At 37.8% G+C, this 18091-nt stretch overlaps 1 protein-coding gene across 1 annotated transcript in view; it reads right to left on the bottom strand.

Annotated features, from left to right (window-relative positions):
• The window catches only part of LOC146474960 (EF-hand calcium-binding domain-containing protein 6-like), a 19397-nt gene extending 2194 nt beyond the window's left edge, over positions 1-17203 (bottom strand). The window contains exons 1-20 of the mRNA XM_085116702.1: positions 16429-17203; positions 15056-15132; positions 13478-13575; positions 13075-13149; positions 12305-12371; positions 10906-11120; positions 8896-9033; positions 8489-8562; positions 7952-8142; positions 7048-7113; positions 5487-5569; positions 5273-5383; positions 5064-5174; positions 4438-4620; positions 3265-3448; positions 2177-2230; positions 1998-2068; positions 1641-1795; positions 868-1097; positions 52-138 (exon numbers count right to left, since the gene is read on the bottom strand). Of these exons, the coding sequence (XP_084972828.1) occupies positions 52-138; positions 868-1097; positions 1641-1795; positions 1998-2068; positions 2177-2230; positions 3265-3448; positions 4438-4620; positions 5064-5174; positions 5273-5383; positions 5487-5569; positions 7048-7113; positions 7952-8142; positions 8489-8562; positions 8896-9033; positions 10906-11120; positions 12305-12371; positions 13075-13149; positions 13478-13575; positions 15056-15132; positions 16429-16672 (2514 nt within the window). The 5' untranslated portion in view covers positions 16673-17203. The remainder of the gene's footprint in view (positions 1-51; positions 139-867; positions 1098-1640; positions 1796-1997; positions 2069-2176; positions 2231-3264; positions 3449-4437; positions 4621-5063; positions 5175-5272; positions 5384-5486; positions 5570-7047; positions 7114-7951; positions 8143-8488; positions 8563-8895; positions 9034-10905; positions 11121-12304; positions 12372-13074; positions 13150-13477; positions 13576-15055; positions 15133-16428) is intronic.
• Between the last annotated feature and the right edge of the window lie 888 nt (positions 17204-18091).

The raw sequence follows: 18091 nt of genomic DNA, 5'->3' as shown, positions 1-18091 counted from the left end.
TCAGTGTAAATGATGGACAAGTCAAAATCCCTACTACAGGGTTTGCGTTACCTTAAAATCACTGAAATCCAGTGTTGCAGTTCCTTCGATGTCCTCTGCGATGAAGGCGTCCCGTAACTCACTCCACTGCGAACACACCTACACATAACATCACAAGAAGTTAGCTATGCTAACTGCAGAATAAAGTTGCCCTGTGAAAATACGTCTACATGTACAGCTGTATTAATAGGCAGGAGACGTCCTCATGCAGGATAGGGCGAAGATTTAAGGTGGATGGCAAAGGTTTCCAGCACTCGAGCTTGTTTATGAGTTACATTCACCTTAAGCTAGAATTAGGGCTGTTTTTAACAGGTTATATTGTGGCTTTGTTAGCCTATTCAGACGAAAAACTGACCATAGCTTGTTTACCATAGCTTGTTTAGCCATTTGTTTGATACCATTATTGTAACATCCAGCGATAAAGAGTAATAGTATTGATCCGTCAAAGTTTAAGTGCTGGAAACCATTGTGAACCAACTTAAGGCGGTGCTAACTTAACTGGCAAAGACTGAAGCAGAAGCAGGAATAAAGGTTACGACGTTTTTGCCTTGTTTGTCCACTTATTTCACATTTTCATTTTGTCTGTGGATAAATAATAAAGTATGGCAATTGAAAGGAAAGCTATTGAGCAGTACGCACCTGTACTGTGGTGCTGTTTATTATGGTGATGCTAACTTTTCAGTTTGTTGACTAAAATTCTGAAGTATCTTTATTAAAATGAAAGCAACTTAGTAGTACTTCCTGCTGTTTAGGTTGTTTGTCGGCTTTTTAAAATACACTGGTAGGTTGCTACAAGAAAAGCTATTATTTTCAGAAAAGGATAGGTACCTGTGGCTTTATTTTCTTTAGAGCAGAATCCACTGATGGTTTGGTATGTGCCTTTAGCGGTGGGAGAGATTTCTTGTCCTCTGTGGGGGACCCTGCCAGGTCGTCCTGTTGTACTTGGGAGGGTGAAGTTGGGAGTGGTTCGGGCTCAGTCTCTTTCTCTTCAGGAACAGGCTCGAGTTTCTTGTGCATGATAGACTTGGCATATTCTTGAAGAACATGTGACAGCGAGCCTTTAAACGTGTAAAGCATGGCAATCAAATTAATGGATTAAAAAATTCTTCAAATTTATACACCCAAAATACTACACCTAAGGGAGTTAAGTCATGCTCATTTGTTGAGAAAATCATGATATTAAAGGTCGTTGTTCGTAGTTATCTGCAACCTTTTGCAATCTAACCAATATAGTTCCTTTGTTTTTACCCCCTTTCTGGCGTTTCTCTACTAGATGGTAAACTATAATTATCACCTCCTATTTGATTCAAATTAGCCTATTCACATTTTGTAACATTTGAATCATATGAAGTCTTTTTTCGTCCTTGGATAATTTTAGCATTTTTATTTCAACTGACGTTTTTAGTTCGATCTTGATCGATCGATCGATCGATCGATCGATTGATTGATTGATTGATTGATTGATTGATTGATTGATTGATTGATTGATTGATTGATTGATTGATTGATTGATTGATTGATTGATTGATTGATTGATTGAGGTTTTCGCGCTATGGATATCAATGTCAAAAATTTGTTTTCCTCTCATGATAATTACTCACCAGGTTGTCCTTCTTCCCCTTCTCCAAGTGACGTTACGTTGAAGTTCAAGAAACAATACTGCACCAACTCCTCGAAGCTTACAGAACCATCCTTTTCAGATGGTAACTTGGAAAACATCAAGTCAATCTCTGATGATCTTAACCTTACGTTATATCTGAAATTGGAAATAATATAACCCAACTGTCAAGATTAGGATGTGTTATCGTGATGGGCCGAGTCGATAGGCGTGTCGGAATTTACACGTATCGGAAAGCTGCCGTGTAAAACACACGGTTTTAACGCAGGCAATAAATAGCTTACATTACTTTCAAAAATAGTACTCAGTTCGTTGAAATCAAATGCTGCTACGCTTGTACCTTTCAAATAATCTTTGAAACATCCCTTTGGATATATATCCTTTTTTGAGCTGGTCCATTCCCTGAAAGGCCTGCAGCGTAAAACAGACAAAGTGGAACATGGTAATGCCATAATTTAACGAAATGGAACTACGGTAACAAAAACAAAAACAACTTGATACCCAAGACAAAACACAAACCTTGTGGATAACTTGGAATTTTTCAGTTAGTAGTTCTCGAATAACAGAGAATAACTGCAAGGGTAAAATAAGTTGTGAATATCACACTACATTTACACGTATTGTTTACAAAGCGTCAACTAACCACCTTTTCTAAGGGATTTTGTATCAAAGAAATAAAATTGTCGTACAACAAAACATGAGTATGACACCCCCCCTTCAACAACCCCGTTAGTATTTAATGAAGACCATTAACCTGAGCAAAAATATCCTACAACATATTTTTGCTTGGCAACCCTGTTAATAAGACAACACTTTCCCGTCAGCAAGAAATAGGACTTCTTAGATTCTGTTTTACGGACGTTATGCTTTTTATGACACAATGTTCGAAAGGAAAGGAGCTCGATACATCTTTAAAAGAAAACTCTTCCAAAACTTTTAGGGCCAGTTATTTATACAAAGTCTAATGTAGGACGTGGCTTAAGACAATCAGTGGGCCTCCAAATCTGTTGATAAGTATTTTATTGTAAGTAGATAAATAGTTTTCTAGTCTGGGATGCAAGCCTTCTTGCTACCGTCAGCAGCAGCCAATGTTTAGATGTGATTGGTAGCAAAATTGAAAATGGCTTAGAACGTGGTTTTGTTAAACACCGTCTAAACTATCTTTCATATTAATAACTGACCCTAAATGGTCCGTGTTCTTCCAGCTGCTTTTGTCTGCAATCAATGATTCTGTTCACATCCTTACCTGTCTCTGGCAGTGTCCCTAAAGCTTCCACCTGTCCAGAGATTCCCGGAGGTTAAACTTTGAAAAGGCAACGTTTCATGTACTTTAACAGCCTTTCTTCTGCCACAAAAAGATCACGAAACACCATCGCATTGGCTTCTCGACCTTTTGTAGCCAGAAGAAGGGCAATTAATCTGTCCGAAAAGGTTGCTTTTACAACATAACCTCCAGGAATCTCAGAAGACTATTAAAAAGAAAAATACTTTATGTCAAGTTACCGATCTTTTTGTTCTTGGGATCACTAATCACCTTTCTCCCTTTCGGGGAAAGGGGATGGGAGGTTACTCTACGATACAATGCACGTGTAGGTTGCCATACTAACCACATGAGCACTCCTCGGTGGTGATTCCTTCTTTGTTATCTCTGGTTGTGTAGAACTCCTTTCCAGTCCCTTGCGTGATGCAGGTCTCCGCGGTGAGCTCAGCTCCTTGGGTGAAGTAGTTGGTCTGCCGCTGCCGAAACGCGGACTCGGTATTTTGCCATTGCTTGAGACCTCCTTGTTTTCCCTATGCGACACAAGTTGAAAAATTGAATAACAGGGTCCAGTTGTTAAAAGCCCTATTAAGCTAATCCTGGGTTAATTGCTAAACAGTTAAAGATTCTCCCAAAAGATTTTAGTCCTTTAACTTTGACTAAGACTTCTCTTTACCATAAAATAAGCGTTTGAAAAGCATTTTTAACAAGCGAGTTGAAAACCTCGGTTAAGTTTTAATCGGGGATTAGGGTTAATCGGCTTTCGACCAACCGGGCCCAGAAGACTAAGTACCCCATGTAATCGTCTATACATCCCAAAGACCCAGATTTTTCAAATCAATGTGTCAGCGAAGAAGGCGGTTGCATTTTTTAGTCTCTAGACTACCGCAAGCGTTTGTAAATATTTCGTGGAAACAGGTCTCAGAATGTATGTAACACCTTCCCGTGCCATTCCAGCACGGAATATTATCATACAAACAAGTACTTTTGTTGTGCAGCATTCAGCCCATTTTGTTTAACCTTGGTACTAGAAGGCACTTGAACGTGCGTGATACGCAAGGAAGTGTGTAGTCCCAACGCTTTCATCGTGATCTGATCATTTCATAGAAAATTACTGATTCATACGCTGCAGTTTCTCTTCACGATGTTAACCACTTCTTTGTACCTCATGACGAAGGCATCCACAGAAAAGCGATTCTGACTATAGAAGTTACTCACTTCAGGAACTGTATAGTGTAGACTGTTTTTGCTTACTGACGGTTTAACAACATGTCAAGAAAAGTGCATTGAGGACCCGCCAACATGCATGCATTAGTTTTCCGTCTCTCGTTTTTATTTGATCAACGATAAACAAACAAAAACGAGGAGATTTCTCACACTTTTCACTTAAAACGATGACTTTCGCTTAGAGTATAAAAACCACAGTCAACCCAACAACACACTTTTCAAGGACTAACCTTACAGATACTTCATCATACCGGCCAGATCTAACAAATAATTGTTATAGTGTATGAAGATGTACCTTGATGCGGTAAAAAGTTCCAGAAATTGAGCATAAGGTACCAAGCCATGAGCAGAGTCTTCAAGTAATAGACGTAAAACAGACTTGAGCTCTTCATCGCTGATCTTAATGTTGAAGCGAACCTCTAACAGCTCTTTAAACTGGTATCGCTTAACCACTCCTAGGTTTTCTCTGTCGAGCTGTCTGCAAAAACAAACCAACAAAATATTATTATGAATATGTTCAACCGGCTCAAGCTTAAGGTATTCCTGGAGGCTAATTTGGTCAATTTTAGACACTAGTTTATTGGGCAATAAAAAACTGCGAGGATCTTTCTTTTATTTAATCTTTCACCCGCAGTTCAAATATATGTTTCATATATTCATATTCATTTATTCATCCTTCAAGGGTATATTACGAACTCACAATATGATCAGCTCCCAGTTGGCTTGATAGCTCAGTTGGTATAGCACTGCACCGGCATCGCAGAGGTCATGGGTTCGCACCCCGTTTATGCCTGAATTTTTTTTTTTTCAGGCTTTCTTTTTGTAACTGCTTAAGTTGCGTAAATAACTGCGAGGGTCTTTCTTCAATGTAACTAATTAAATTCAGCCGCTTAATTAAAAAAAAACGTTGTCATCTCTTACTTAAAAGCTCCAAGAAGAGCAAGGAAGTCGGACTGCAGTATATCCAAGAGTCTTGCTTCAGCATCCAGTGCCGATGTGTTACCAATAGCTGAATCTCTGCTGCAGTTAAACCTGTGTTGAAATCAAAAGAAAAGCAAATACAACAGTGAACTACTGATCTACTTTAATCTAAGCAGAATTACATGTACGCCATGACTTGTAAACTGTACCTGTGTCTAGGGTCATCCAAGATAGCCTGTAACCTTCCTTCTTGTGAACGATCCAGGTACAAGTCCATAAGCTTCTTATACGGTACCATACTGTGTTCTCGCAGGCCACACCTATGGACAGCAATATTTAAAACTGACCTTGAGTTAAAACCCGAGCCTGTAGACAGCACACTTGATAACCGTAGGTTCATTATAACCTTGTATAATTGCATACCTTTGTAAGAAATGTTCAGCTTCAACGGGGCCGAGCTGCAGGTGATACTCAGATAAAGCTTTACGGAAGTTTGCTCTGCTTATCTGATGTAGAGGACAAAACAATGAAACGAATCAATTATGAATGATGATATCATATCATACCGTACCATATCATTCCATACCGTACCGTTAGTTAAAAAGCAATAGCTCGTGGGGCAGGGTCCGAAATTGCGCCTTCCTGGTCGCCAATGCGACTAAAAATTTTGCACTGGCGACCAGAATTTTACAACTAGTCGCTAGCGGGCGATTAACTATTTCATGCCACGATCATTATACAAGCAATAACTTTGATTTTCAGCCAAATCGATAAAAATAAAATTCAAAGCCGCCCGCCAATTGGTCACTTACTTTTTACCTTTCCACTGCTTTTGAAGTATAAAACCGATTTTCCTGTTATTATAAATCTATCATAATGCTTCACAGCCCGAGCAGTGCGAAGCTTCGCCGCCATGTTTTTTAAACGAGAAATGCTGCACGGTTGTGGCCTGGTGCGAACAACATGGCGATCCGTCGATCGTCTAGACAGAACGCGAAAGGAAAGATCGTTTACGGTTTTGAACATAGAGCAAAGAACCAACCGGCAGTTTTTTTAAATCGGGTATATTTCTTCTCCAAAAGGTAGAGACAAGAGAAGGTATTAAGTTGACTTAAACCATTTAGCAGTCTTATGAAACTGCGTATATAGCCGGCATTCGATTCGTTTGTCGTAGTTTTTCAGTGTAAATCGCCATTGCGGCCCCAAACGCCTTCTCTTCGTTCTGATTCTTAAAAGAAAAATTGGCGACCAGAATTTTCCATCTGGCAACCAAAAATTTTGGTTTGCGTTTCGCTGCGAAGGAAAAATTTATTGACACTTTTTTTTCTGCTTTTTGGCGACCACATTTTTCCATATGGCGACTGAAAAAAAAATTTCAGTCGCCACTTGGCGCCTGCGTAAAAAAGTTAATTTCGGACCCTGTCGTGGGGTCGTTTTACAACTTAAAAACACGACTCTTATACTAAAGTAATACAAATGAATAATATATTAATAACACTAATACTAATCATACTTAATTTACAGTCCAGTAGACAATAACAATGTCATCTCTGTTTCGAAATGTTTGAGGGGATGCAACGTTAAAGGCAAGCTTTTTCAGTGTGTGCGTTCCTCGAATGGAAAAAGTAAAGTCTTCAGTTAATGCTAGGCTAAATGCTACAGTACTGGCCGCAGGAAATAGCAGCATCACACGCGCGTATCATGCGTATAAATCCGCCATATTGCACGCAATTTACACACAATTTACGCGCGCGTTACGCGCGAGTAAAAACATTACACGCAGTGTTTCGTGCAAAAGAGGGCGAAGCACTTACGTAGTTAACTTAGCCGCATGTACATACTGTACTTACAATGAAGGCCGAAGCAAATTAAGTCTGGGTAAGTCTGGGCGCTTCTGACTCAACCGACTGAAATCCAAATGACACAAACGAATATGCTGGAAAGTTTTAGATTGCAACATGTGCGTACATGTTTAGCTCATTACCTGCCCGGTATCCTCTGGATCATACTTGCAAAATGAATTAAGCACTTGGTTGTAGCCCTCTTTAAACTGAAAGACAATAGTTATAAAAAGTGTTCTGTTTTTAGACAGTGAAATCAAAATATTAAATGTGAAATTAATTTTAAGAAAAACACGACACTCCTGAGTTTTACAGACATGTTTCGGCAGTTGCCTCTGCCATCTTCAGTGTGAAATGAACAACAAATTTCAGTGAAATATAAATGCTAGAGAAATTACAATAATAATGATTGCATCTCAGTAACTTACATTCGAGGTTAAGAGACAATAATTGTAGGAATTGTGTAGATGTAAGGATCAACTTTCACGCAATTGCCCTTTTCTAGAATACATGGGGCTCGTATCTGCAGACTCCTTACTTCACACAAAAAGGACGATGGTACTCTGCATGTACAGTACTGCTCAAAGCAAAAAGGTGTCAAGTATATTAAGATAGTTGGCTACTGTGTTACTCCCCTCTGGACGTGTTGCTCTTCGATCATATGCAAGGGTTTACCCCCAAGCAGAATGATGATTTGCTTAATTTTTCACCAGACCATAGACTACCAGTATTCCCTTATTTCTCTTAGGGATAGTAAAGCGAGCTAGTAACGCCAACGCACGCACGCACGCGAAAAATTGCGCGTCGCTTCTCCTCGCAGGGGCGAAAATATGCAATGGACTATAGTACCCGTTCAGATGGATGAGATTTAGCAGTGTAGGATTCCCATCGTCCATACCTGTTTATTATTATTACTTACAGTGACACAACACAGTAGCTAATTTAAGACAACAACTCAAACCATACTATACTGTACAATTTTATATTCAACTAAATCAGTTATCTGATCATTATGCTGCAAGTCTGTGATGACACTTTTTATCTCACCTTTGCGGAAAGCAAGCGCATAACACTGTCTAATGTACTGGTTTGTTCTTTCTCCAGCAGCGGTTCCTTTTCACTGCTTGGTTGTGACGGTAGTTTCACTTCCTCTTTAGGTACTGTTTCCTCCTTAATGGAAATCTTCTCTTCTTCCTCAGCTTTAGATTGAGGAGGCTGTTTTACTTTTTTAGGATATTCTGTGATGGCGGGACATGAAAATAATAAGAACATGTAATACCAACTACAGTTTTCTGATATCAATCCAAATCCGCTGCATTATCCACATTTTTGTATGCGGTTCTCGGCAGAAATATGCGGTAAAAATACAAGAGGTAATAATTTTACCGGTTACTGCCTGATGAGGTGAACACTGGCATACACGTAAATAAACAAAATGCGGTGTAATAATTTACACTGTAGGCCACGGTAAGTGTATATTTGGATATTAATACAAGAGAGAGAATCTTGAAATGCTGATATGAATTGTACATTTACAAATAAAAAGTATACTACCTAGTAATTATAATCATAACATGCATTTACCATAAAAGGGATTTATTCCTAGTGTTCTGAAGAAAACCAATGAATCCACCGCTCCAAGGCCTGTTTTATCAAATCTACAAGCAAAACAGTAAAGGTAATAATATTAATTAGCATAGCTTATTGCGGTGCAAGTGTGTGATGCCCTGGCCTTGCATGTGTAATCAGCCTACAGCACCAATGGACTTATGGTGTTTCAATAATTCCACAATGCACACTGAATGCAAATTAATTATCGCACAGTTCCAGAGATTATCCAATCCCCACCCAAATTGGAAATTGAGTTAGTGGGGGTGGGGAGTGGTCTCAAAATCAAATTTTTTTTATGGAAAGTACAATGAAGCTGAACTGGGATTTTCAGAGGAATGAGGGGGAGAGATTTGGACATCTTCTAGAATTATGTACTGTACCTGTCCCAGACTTTATCAAATTCTTCCTCATACATCTGGTAGCCTAAAACCTGCAGGGCAGTCCTCAATTGTGGTTTGAGTACCATTCCATCAACATCAAAACAAGATGGAGGAAAGATCTTCTTGTAAGAAAGTGTTCTGCAAAAAAATCCTGAGTTTTAAGCTTGTATCCTTTTAAGTGTAAATTAAACGATTATCTCCAACAATGAAAGTCGCCACCATGCTGCGCTTTCTTTTTCTTTTTTCTATTCTTACAATACTTATTAATTAATAACAACTTTATTTGCATTTATAAATCAGGCAGTAAAAGAAGGCGAAAAGGGTGTTAACAGGGAGGAACCCAATCCTCATGCAAAGGTGACCCCCTAACATCTACATGTAGTAAAAATAGAATACAGTAAATACAATATATAATTTACAAATAGCTTACAAAATCTATATGAATATCAAATCGTACAAGATTAAAATTGAACATTTATCCCGTAATATACACAGTCAAGTATCATTATAGGACCAATGCAGTCATCATGGTGCGATGATAAAGAGACACTAACACCTGTACAAATGTTTGTACAGAAGTTTCTGCAACAATCTGCAACATCATTTGGCAAAGCATTCCAGCTGTCAATATGTCTATTCCAAAAAGAATACTTAAATTTACATTATAAATTATGAACATTGTATAGTTTGAAGACAAAGGCCTGCACATTGACCAAACTCTAGCATGAAGGTTGTAGCCATGGTTTAATTTAATTGTTAGCTTCTGTGTGGATGGAATAAATTCCCTTTAAGTTGTTTCCAACTGAGTTTACATGGGGACAAGACAACGAAAGGGACTTCAAAAAACCGGAAGGAGTCAGATTAAGCCCAAATACTGACACAAGTACATGTGTCTATCGGATTTTAAACCAGTCCAGGCAGGGCTCGACACTAATGCTAGCTGGTGAACTAACCTGGCAAAAATTCAGTTTTGGTGGAAAGTAGTATGTTTGCACTTCCACTAGTGAAAACTGAAGGGTTGAGGGCATAGTCATGTACATGTAACTATCTTACAGCTGTATGCTGCATTTCAGATCAGTTTTTGTTGTTTTAGCTCAGATTCAACAGGGTTATAATTATTGCATGTGGCCTTGAATTCCTTCAGGAAATGTTGCTCCAATGTTTTATCCACTGCTTAGCACTTTGTTTTGAGATGAAAATGAACATCTTGCCGATCTTGCCCTGAGTTCCCATTAACTACTTTTTTTATTACGTTTGAAAATATTTGTTTTAAAAAAAGTTAAAATAAAGTTGTTGTTGCTGTTGTTGCCATAATTATAGCTTTTTATTGCAAACAAAGCCTAAAGTGCTCAGCAGATAAAGCATAGGAGCAAAGTTTCCCGAAGGAATTCAAGGACACAAAAATTGCAAAAACTCTGGAGAATCTGGGAGTGAGCTTATTAAACAACAAAAAGTTATCTGAATGCACCATAGGTTAGTTACCAGCAGTGAGCCCTTCAATAAAGCACTGGAGTACTGGACATACAGTGTGAAAAATGAAAAAAGCAGAAACTAAAGCAAGACTGTTTAAGTGGACTCCATAGAATTTTGTTATGGCTACTGAAGCCAGATCTGTTACTAGTCTTGAGCTCTGTGAAACTCTCAATGCTTCTCCCTGTTGTTAACAGGAGGCATGGCTCAATCAAGCCCCCAAGAAGGACACTGATAATAGAGTCAGGATCACATCACCTAATTAAACCACTTTCCCTTTTAGGTTTGAAAAAAGTCACAATCACAGTACCCAGTATTGCACTTCCAACATTTTCAAACTTTGTTGGACAATCATCACATATTATGCACATGAAGACCAGTAATTGTAATTATAGCAGTCTCTTCCACAAGGACGGGGACAAGGGTACTACAAATACAGTCTGTAATGCCTTTTATGGATGAATATTTACCCTCGATAGCCATGACCTGACAGAACCTAATTAAATTTAGATGTTGTAATTTATTGTTTAAGCAACTCACCCTTGTTGAGCTGTCCTTTTCAGCTGAGGGACAACCTCCAGTGCTGAGTAAAATTTAGGTGGTGTATTTTTCCTGCCTTTTTTTAGTGCAGCATACTTCTGTTCCAATGCAATTTCTCTCTGCCTTTGTCGTAATCTGTTGGCTGGTAGGTTAGCAAGATTTGCAGAGTTTAATGTTGGTCTGACCACAGGATCCACCCATTCCTTGGTGAGTGTCTTAAGAACAGAGAAAAAAAGAAAAACAGAATGTTACCTTACGTTTATAATTCTTATTAACTGTACAATGTCATTTACATTAATTTAGTCTGGCACAGGGTCATTTAAATTGACAACAAGGCTTTGGACTGCAGTGACCATATCTATAGACCACAATTTTGTTTCCTACTCAAGCTCTCTAAGAGGGCTACACCATACAATAAGATAATTTTATCAGATACCCCAAACACTGAGAAACTAGCATAAAGAGGTACAAATAAAATTATACCTAAATAAGTACAGCATTCTCTCATCTGTACCTTCTGTGATCTTTCCATAGCCAGAAATAAACATTTTGCAGTTTAAAAAATATTGCGCTATTGAACCAAGAAAAAGGAGGATTACATGTACATCTACTTTTGCATTCTTTTTTAACTTACCAGAACATGGGGCATTTTAACAGCTTTTTGTCTGCACTGTGGAGCATACATGTAACTTCCCTTGTTTAATTTTAACTCCCATCCCAGGTTAGTCTGAAGAGGTGGATGGAAACAGATGGTATCCCTAGAATTTTCCGACCTTTACATACACCTACACTTGGATTGAAGTTACAACAACTGTTGAAGAAACACTTTAAGTGTATATGACAGATTTTTTTTTATTTGCTTGATCGAATCTTCTTGTAGTTCTCGTATGAAAATCGAAAAAATAAATTCGCTATCGATTTTTCTTCCCCTCCTTTGAGGCGGTCAAAGACGTGAAATTTCACTTCCGGGTGTCTACAAAACCGCGCAAGGCGGGAGACTAGGGATAGTGGACCTGTGACGTCAATACAAGAATGCTGCTTTGGCGGATTCTCTGGTCGCTTTTTTTACGTCTTTCGTGTTGCTGCAGCCGTAAACAATGCACCGCAGCACCATCTTTCTTCCTTTGCATAAAGAAAAACAATGAAACAGAGAATCCGCGAAAGCAGCGTTCTTGTATTGACATCACAGGTCCACTATCCCTAGTCTCCCGCCTTGCGCAGTTTTGTACACAACCGGAAGTGAAATTTCACTCCTTGACCGCCTCAAACGAGGGGAAGAAAAATCGATAGCGAATTTATTTTTTCAATTTTCATACGACAACAACAAGAAGATTCGATCAAGCAAATAAAAAAAAATCTGTCTTATATACTTTAAGACAGTGTAAGTTTTAGTACCAACCTCACCATCCTGGAAATGAGTGACAAAGTTTTCAAATGAAATTGTACTTTGTGTGTCCAGTCCAAGCCTATAAAATAAAGAAAAAAATTAATATTCCCTTCAGCTGCAAAAAAATGATTAATTATTGTCCCATAACATGTATTGAAAAAACTGCCCAATGCTTCCTGTTTTTGCTACATGTACGTACCAAGATTGTGCGATCATAAAATTGCCATCTGGGTCCAGTTGTTCAAACACCGATTAACGCTAATTCACGGTTAAAAGTTAACCGAGAATTTCACTTGGATCATTACAAATGTTTTTAAAAGAAAATTTTAAAAGCTATTGGTAAAGAAAAGTCTACGTAAAAACTAAGGGAAGAATCTTTTGAAGAATCTTTGTTGATTAGTAATTAAACTCGAATAAAAGTTCACGCTAACCCAGGATTAGCTTAATCGGGCTTTGAACAGCTGGGCCCTGAAGATTAATGACCGTGTCAACTAAAGGTAATAAGTGAATCCCCTCTTAGTACATAATTAAAAATAAAATTTAAGGGGGAGTCTTCCGGTGTATGTGGCCACTAACAACTTCATGCGCAACATTATTAAATTTTACAGTTTATGTTATGAATGTTATTAATTAAAAGTTTTAATAGACTTTTGAGATACTTAACTTAAAAGTTATACCACAAAGTGCATGTATTACTAATTAAGGTAATACAATGTTGCACAAACATGATTCGTACATTGTACTGCACTTTAAATAGATACACTGTACATGCATGTAATCACCTTTTCAGAAGACCATTGACTTGCTCTGTTGTCAGGTAGCCACATAAATGATATAGAATTGTAACAAGTGCTTCCCTGTCAAGGAAAAAGATTTAAAACTTAATTCTTCGTTGAAAAAAAATAGTAAGTCATCATCAGGAAGTCCTGCCATAAAACTTAATAATTATTAAAAGAAAATCTTACAATAATTATAATTGAGGGCTGAGTGCATAACTGTCACAAGTCAAATTTTAGGTCAAGTTTTTGTTTTGCTCAAAAGTCCCTTAATTTTTGCATGACTTTTGCAGACTTCAATAATTTAATCAGAGTACATTGTAATCAATACATTACTTTATTGCTACAATCAGCTAACATTAGGGGCTTTTAAAAGTACCTCATAATAATTATTTGTATTTGTTTTTACCTTGATACATTTCCTTTTCCCATGGGATCATTTGAGCGAAACGCTTGCCGTAGTCCATTGATTCTAGCTGGCAATTTTTCGCGGATAAGATCTTCAAGCTAAAAGAGAAGAGAGGCAATTAACCACAAATATTACATAATTATTGTACACCAGTTTGCTTTCTACCCTACATGTACATATAAGGTTACAATGACACTCAGATATCAGAGAGAGACACAATCCTTTACCACTCTAACTACAAATTTAAAATACATTTAAAAGTATATTAAAAATTATTATTCCTCCAATTTTTTAGTCCAATACATTTACATGCACCGTGCAATTTACTTTACACTGTAACTTATAAGTGAAATTTCCATCCTTGAAAATTATGATACTTCCAGAGATACACATTTCATATTACATGTAGCTATACCTGAGAAGTTTCAAAAGTGATGCATGCAAAGACCAATGTGGATATACATAGTTGCTCTATTTTATTTTGAATTACTTTATTCAAGACATTTTTGATGCATCTACATGTACATGTACCACCTCAAGCTTGCTCTCAACCTTTTTAGGGGGATAATTATTTATATCTTTTAATCAGGCCTTTCTTTGAGACAGAAGCTTTGCACACATGTACAAGTAAATGGCCACCTTTTAGCATTGAATGTTGCCATGGCAACCAAGTTTTGACACTGGCATGTTAACCAAACTGTTGCAATGTTTCAAATAAAATTATCAGTTTTCAACCTTTACTAGTTTATTTTACCAATCCTTTGTTGATATCAATTAATTCAATTGTTCAACTGAGGTGATTTTCTGGAAACTGAAAAATCCAATCAATTGTGGTGGCTATTAACACTTGTATAAATGTACAGCATATTTTAAATGATGTCATCATCAACATACTATATGACCACCTTATCTGGCAGTGATAGCAATATTCATACAGAGAGGTTGTTCAGTCTAAGGCTGTGTCATACAGTGTGTATATGTATATGCTGAGTATTTTTACAAATCATTTTCATTTTTTTTTTGTTTTGGTTTTGTCTTTTTGTTTTTTTTTGTTTTTCTTTTTTGAGCCCTTCAGAGGGAAAAAATCCCCAATATGGTTGAGATGGAGAAGTATATAATTATGTAAAAATGCCCTGTGTTATAACATAACCTTACGCTGATCTGATAAATAAATTGTTTTTGATAAGTAACTCTAGGATTTTTATTTACAGTACATGTAAAGTCAACTCTCACCTTGCGGACACCTCGCTATGACAGACACCCCTATACATGTAAATTAAAGACAGCAGCTAAATCCCCGGCAAAAATAGAGTACAGATGTTTGTACTGAAAGAAATTTCTGGTATTATGGACTCTCGCTATAAAGGACACTAACTCGCGGTCCCAAGGGTGTCTGCAACGTAAAGGGAGTTGATTGTACATGGATTTCCATGCAAGTACATGTATATCGGTTCATCATTGGTGCCCTTAATACTCTAGGAAGAGCAAAGGGAATAGCAGTATTCATTTCTGTGTGTCTATGTCTATTCTGCATAATTTGCTACAAATTGTATATCATATTATAGTAATTTGACTTACCTCTTCTGGTGTGAGTTTGTGCACTGGTGATTCCCATGCTGCACCATTGCTGGCACTGGACTTTCCTTTTTCCTGACCTTTACAGAATTAAAAGGATTTTTTTTTGTGTTAATCTATCAAACCTCATGCACTACCAACCAAATAAAATATAATGTTTCCATCTTAAACATCTGTATGATATATAATTTTCAAACTGCTAAGCTATATGCCCCTGAGAGAAAAATCATATTGTCAGACAAATATCAAAAAATACAAAATGTCTTCTGGGATGGTGGTCAGGCTTACTACTGGATGGAGTTGAACGCTAAACTTTTATAGCTTTGTTTCATGTATTTGGAGATTGCCATGAAATATTGAGATGCAATTTCAGAATTAAAAATTTTTATTGTGTCATCTCAGCAAGATACATCAGATTTCACCAAAACACACTGGTCATGAGAGACTGGGAGAAAATATAAATATTTAGGCCATACAGGATCTTAATTGGGAACTAAGAATTAAGTATATTGCTAAACGTTAACCCTTTAATTAATCCCTTACTAATATCATAGAACAAATTCTCCTATGCTGTCCCCATACTTTTCTTATAAAAGTACTGTGCACAGCAGATCATACTGCAGAAGTTATTAAAATATCAAGAAAATTCAATTTGGGTCATCATACATGTAACCGTAATTCTCATGACCTCAGGGATTGATATAAGCTTTGATATTACAAGGACAAAATTTGATGCTGATCACTGTAAAGGCTTAAAGGGTTAAAAGATTGATTGTAACAATTTGTATCAGTACAGTGTAATTAAGCTTAGGTGACTTCAAACCTAGCCAATACAAAGAGCATTCCAATGAAAAATGAAAACTGTCACTTTATGGATTATTTATGTGGCCATTTATACAAACATGAAACAACTCTACTGTGGAAGCTCTGTAAACTCCCATTTGAGAAATATGATTAATGCGTCATTTTAAGATATATTATACACTGAGCAGGATGAACAAAGAAGGAAGACCGACAATTGGGTACTGCAGAGAACGAATTTTCACCGCAAATTAACTACAACGTTTATATTTATTTACCAAGTCTATGAATAATAATTGATTTCAACGCGATAACCTTTATTTGATTACTTAAGAAACGTGAATTGCCAACCGATCCAAGATATTGATATAAGCTAATGGATAAAAAAAATAAAAGTCCTAAGCTTATAAAATTGCGCATTGTCCGGAATCATCCCAAAGGTTCCCGTAGTAACCATAAGCTTACAAAAATACCACAGCCAGCGCAGCATTGCTTGACTTTTTCACACCGCAAGAGCTAACACTTTACAAAATGACATTCTAAATGTGCTACCTAAAAACCTCACAATAACTTACCCAGCGGCCATGTTAGAACTCTAGAATGTCCCTGCGATATTTGTTGTTTTGTTCTTCTCTTTAACGGCGGAAGAGCATCGCGAATGTCCTCCAAACCAGACGTGCTTTCTTCACGCGAGTTTCCGCGGATTTGTAAATCTGCATTGTTTTCGTCTGATCTTCGCAAGGCTGGGTGTTCAATCACTGGCAAACCCGGTAACTTCTTGGGAAATTCTTGCCTCTGTGAAGCGATTAGACTCGTCATTTTTTGACCGGTCGTCTCATTCCGGTCAAATAATAAGCTAGTGGCTCCTTAAAACTTCTTGACTTTGAAGAAAATCGAGAAAGCCACACTTGAATCTCTTGTAGGTAACACTACATGTAGTAAGCTGAATTCCATGGTAACCCACTCTTGAATATTCATGTGCGCAATCAAGGTGAAAGGTCACGCAATACATAATACTCTAGCGGATTTTTTCTCTTTGTGCAGTCTACAACGAATCCTGACTTTACCTGCATTTAGCTGTCTCTTGCAACAAATATGAAACTTATCGCGGGGCATTCTCGTCGAGAATATCTGATTCATGGTCTGTATTGTATTCTGCGGGTCTTCCGGCGGATAATATGTATATCTTCATTCTTGACAAATCATGATGAACCCGCGATTGCGCGAAAACAGTACTTTTTGGTTTCAAGTATTTGATGAAAAGCAGTCCTAGTATCTGACGATACGTTCATCGCAATGGGAAGGCACTGAAACAAAACAAATTTAAGCTTATGGTATCCGACCCTGCACGATCTGCACAGCCCAATCTGCAACATAACTCCTACATGACGCAGCTATCTCTCTGGGTAGCTTCCGCATAGCTTGTTACTGTGGACGCATGCTCACGAAGTTTTCTTGAAAAAATGGGTACATAGATGAGTATATTGCAAAATAATTCTGGCTTTTAATGATAACAGAAAACTACTCAGTTTTACTGAGCAAAACAAAACACCGAGCGGCAAATGTACGATCAACATCAGCACGGCGTTTGCCAGACTGACTCCACCCTCCCTACCTCTAGCTACCCGACGTTACCTTCTTACCTTGGGCGCGTTGCTTTGGAACCATTCCGGTTATTCGTAATGATTTTGATTTAGGAAGAACAGAATACACGGGATAAAAACAAAAGAGAACGATACTTAGGTGTGATCTGAAAACCAATATCAGCTGTAGCCTGCACAGCAAGTGTTTCCTTGGGGTTTTGCCCGTTTTTTGCTGTATGAGCGCGTGAAAATAATTGGTATCCGCGCGGTCAAAAAGCGAAAAACGCATGTCCCAATATAAACGTTAGCTACACAGGTTAATATATCTGCGCTCGCGCGATTGTTAACAGTAAGCGAACCTTACACCATCCCAAACTGCACGATTGTGGGTTACAGTCAAGCCTCCTTATTACGGACACCAAGGGGACCGGAACTGAAGTGTCCGCATCATAGAGGTGTCTGTTTCAGAGAAGTAGATTAATATAGATTCGGTTTTTGAGGGACCAAGTAAGCTGTCTGTAATAGAAAGGTGTCCGTATTAAAGAGGTGTCCGGAAGGAGAGGTTCCACTGTATTTGCTCGACATTTTGGCTTATCATGTACAAACAACGCAAGGGAAGACAAAAGCGTAGAATAATTTATCCTTACGCCTTCTC

Source organism: Pavona decussata, unplaced genomic scaffold, assembly GCF_977016875.1.
Source record: "Pavona decussata unplaced genomic scaffold, jaPavDecu1.1 SCAFFOLD_87, whole genome shotgun sequence".
Taxonomy (NCBI): Eukaryota; Metazoa; Cnidaria; class Anthozoa; order Scleractinia; family Agariciidae; genus Pavona; species Pavona decussata.
The sequence above is the reverse complement of the archived record's forward strand: the minus strand, read 5'-3'. Positions and strand labels throughout refer to the sequence as shown.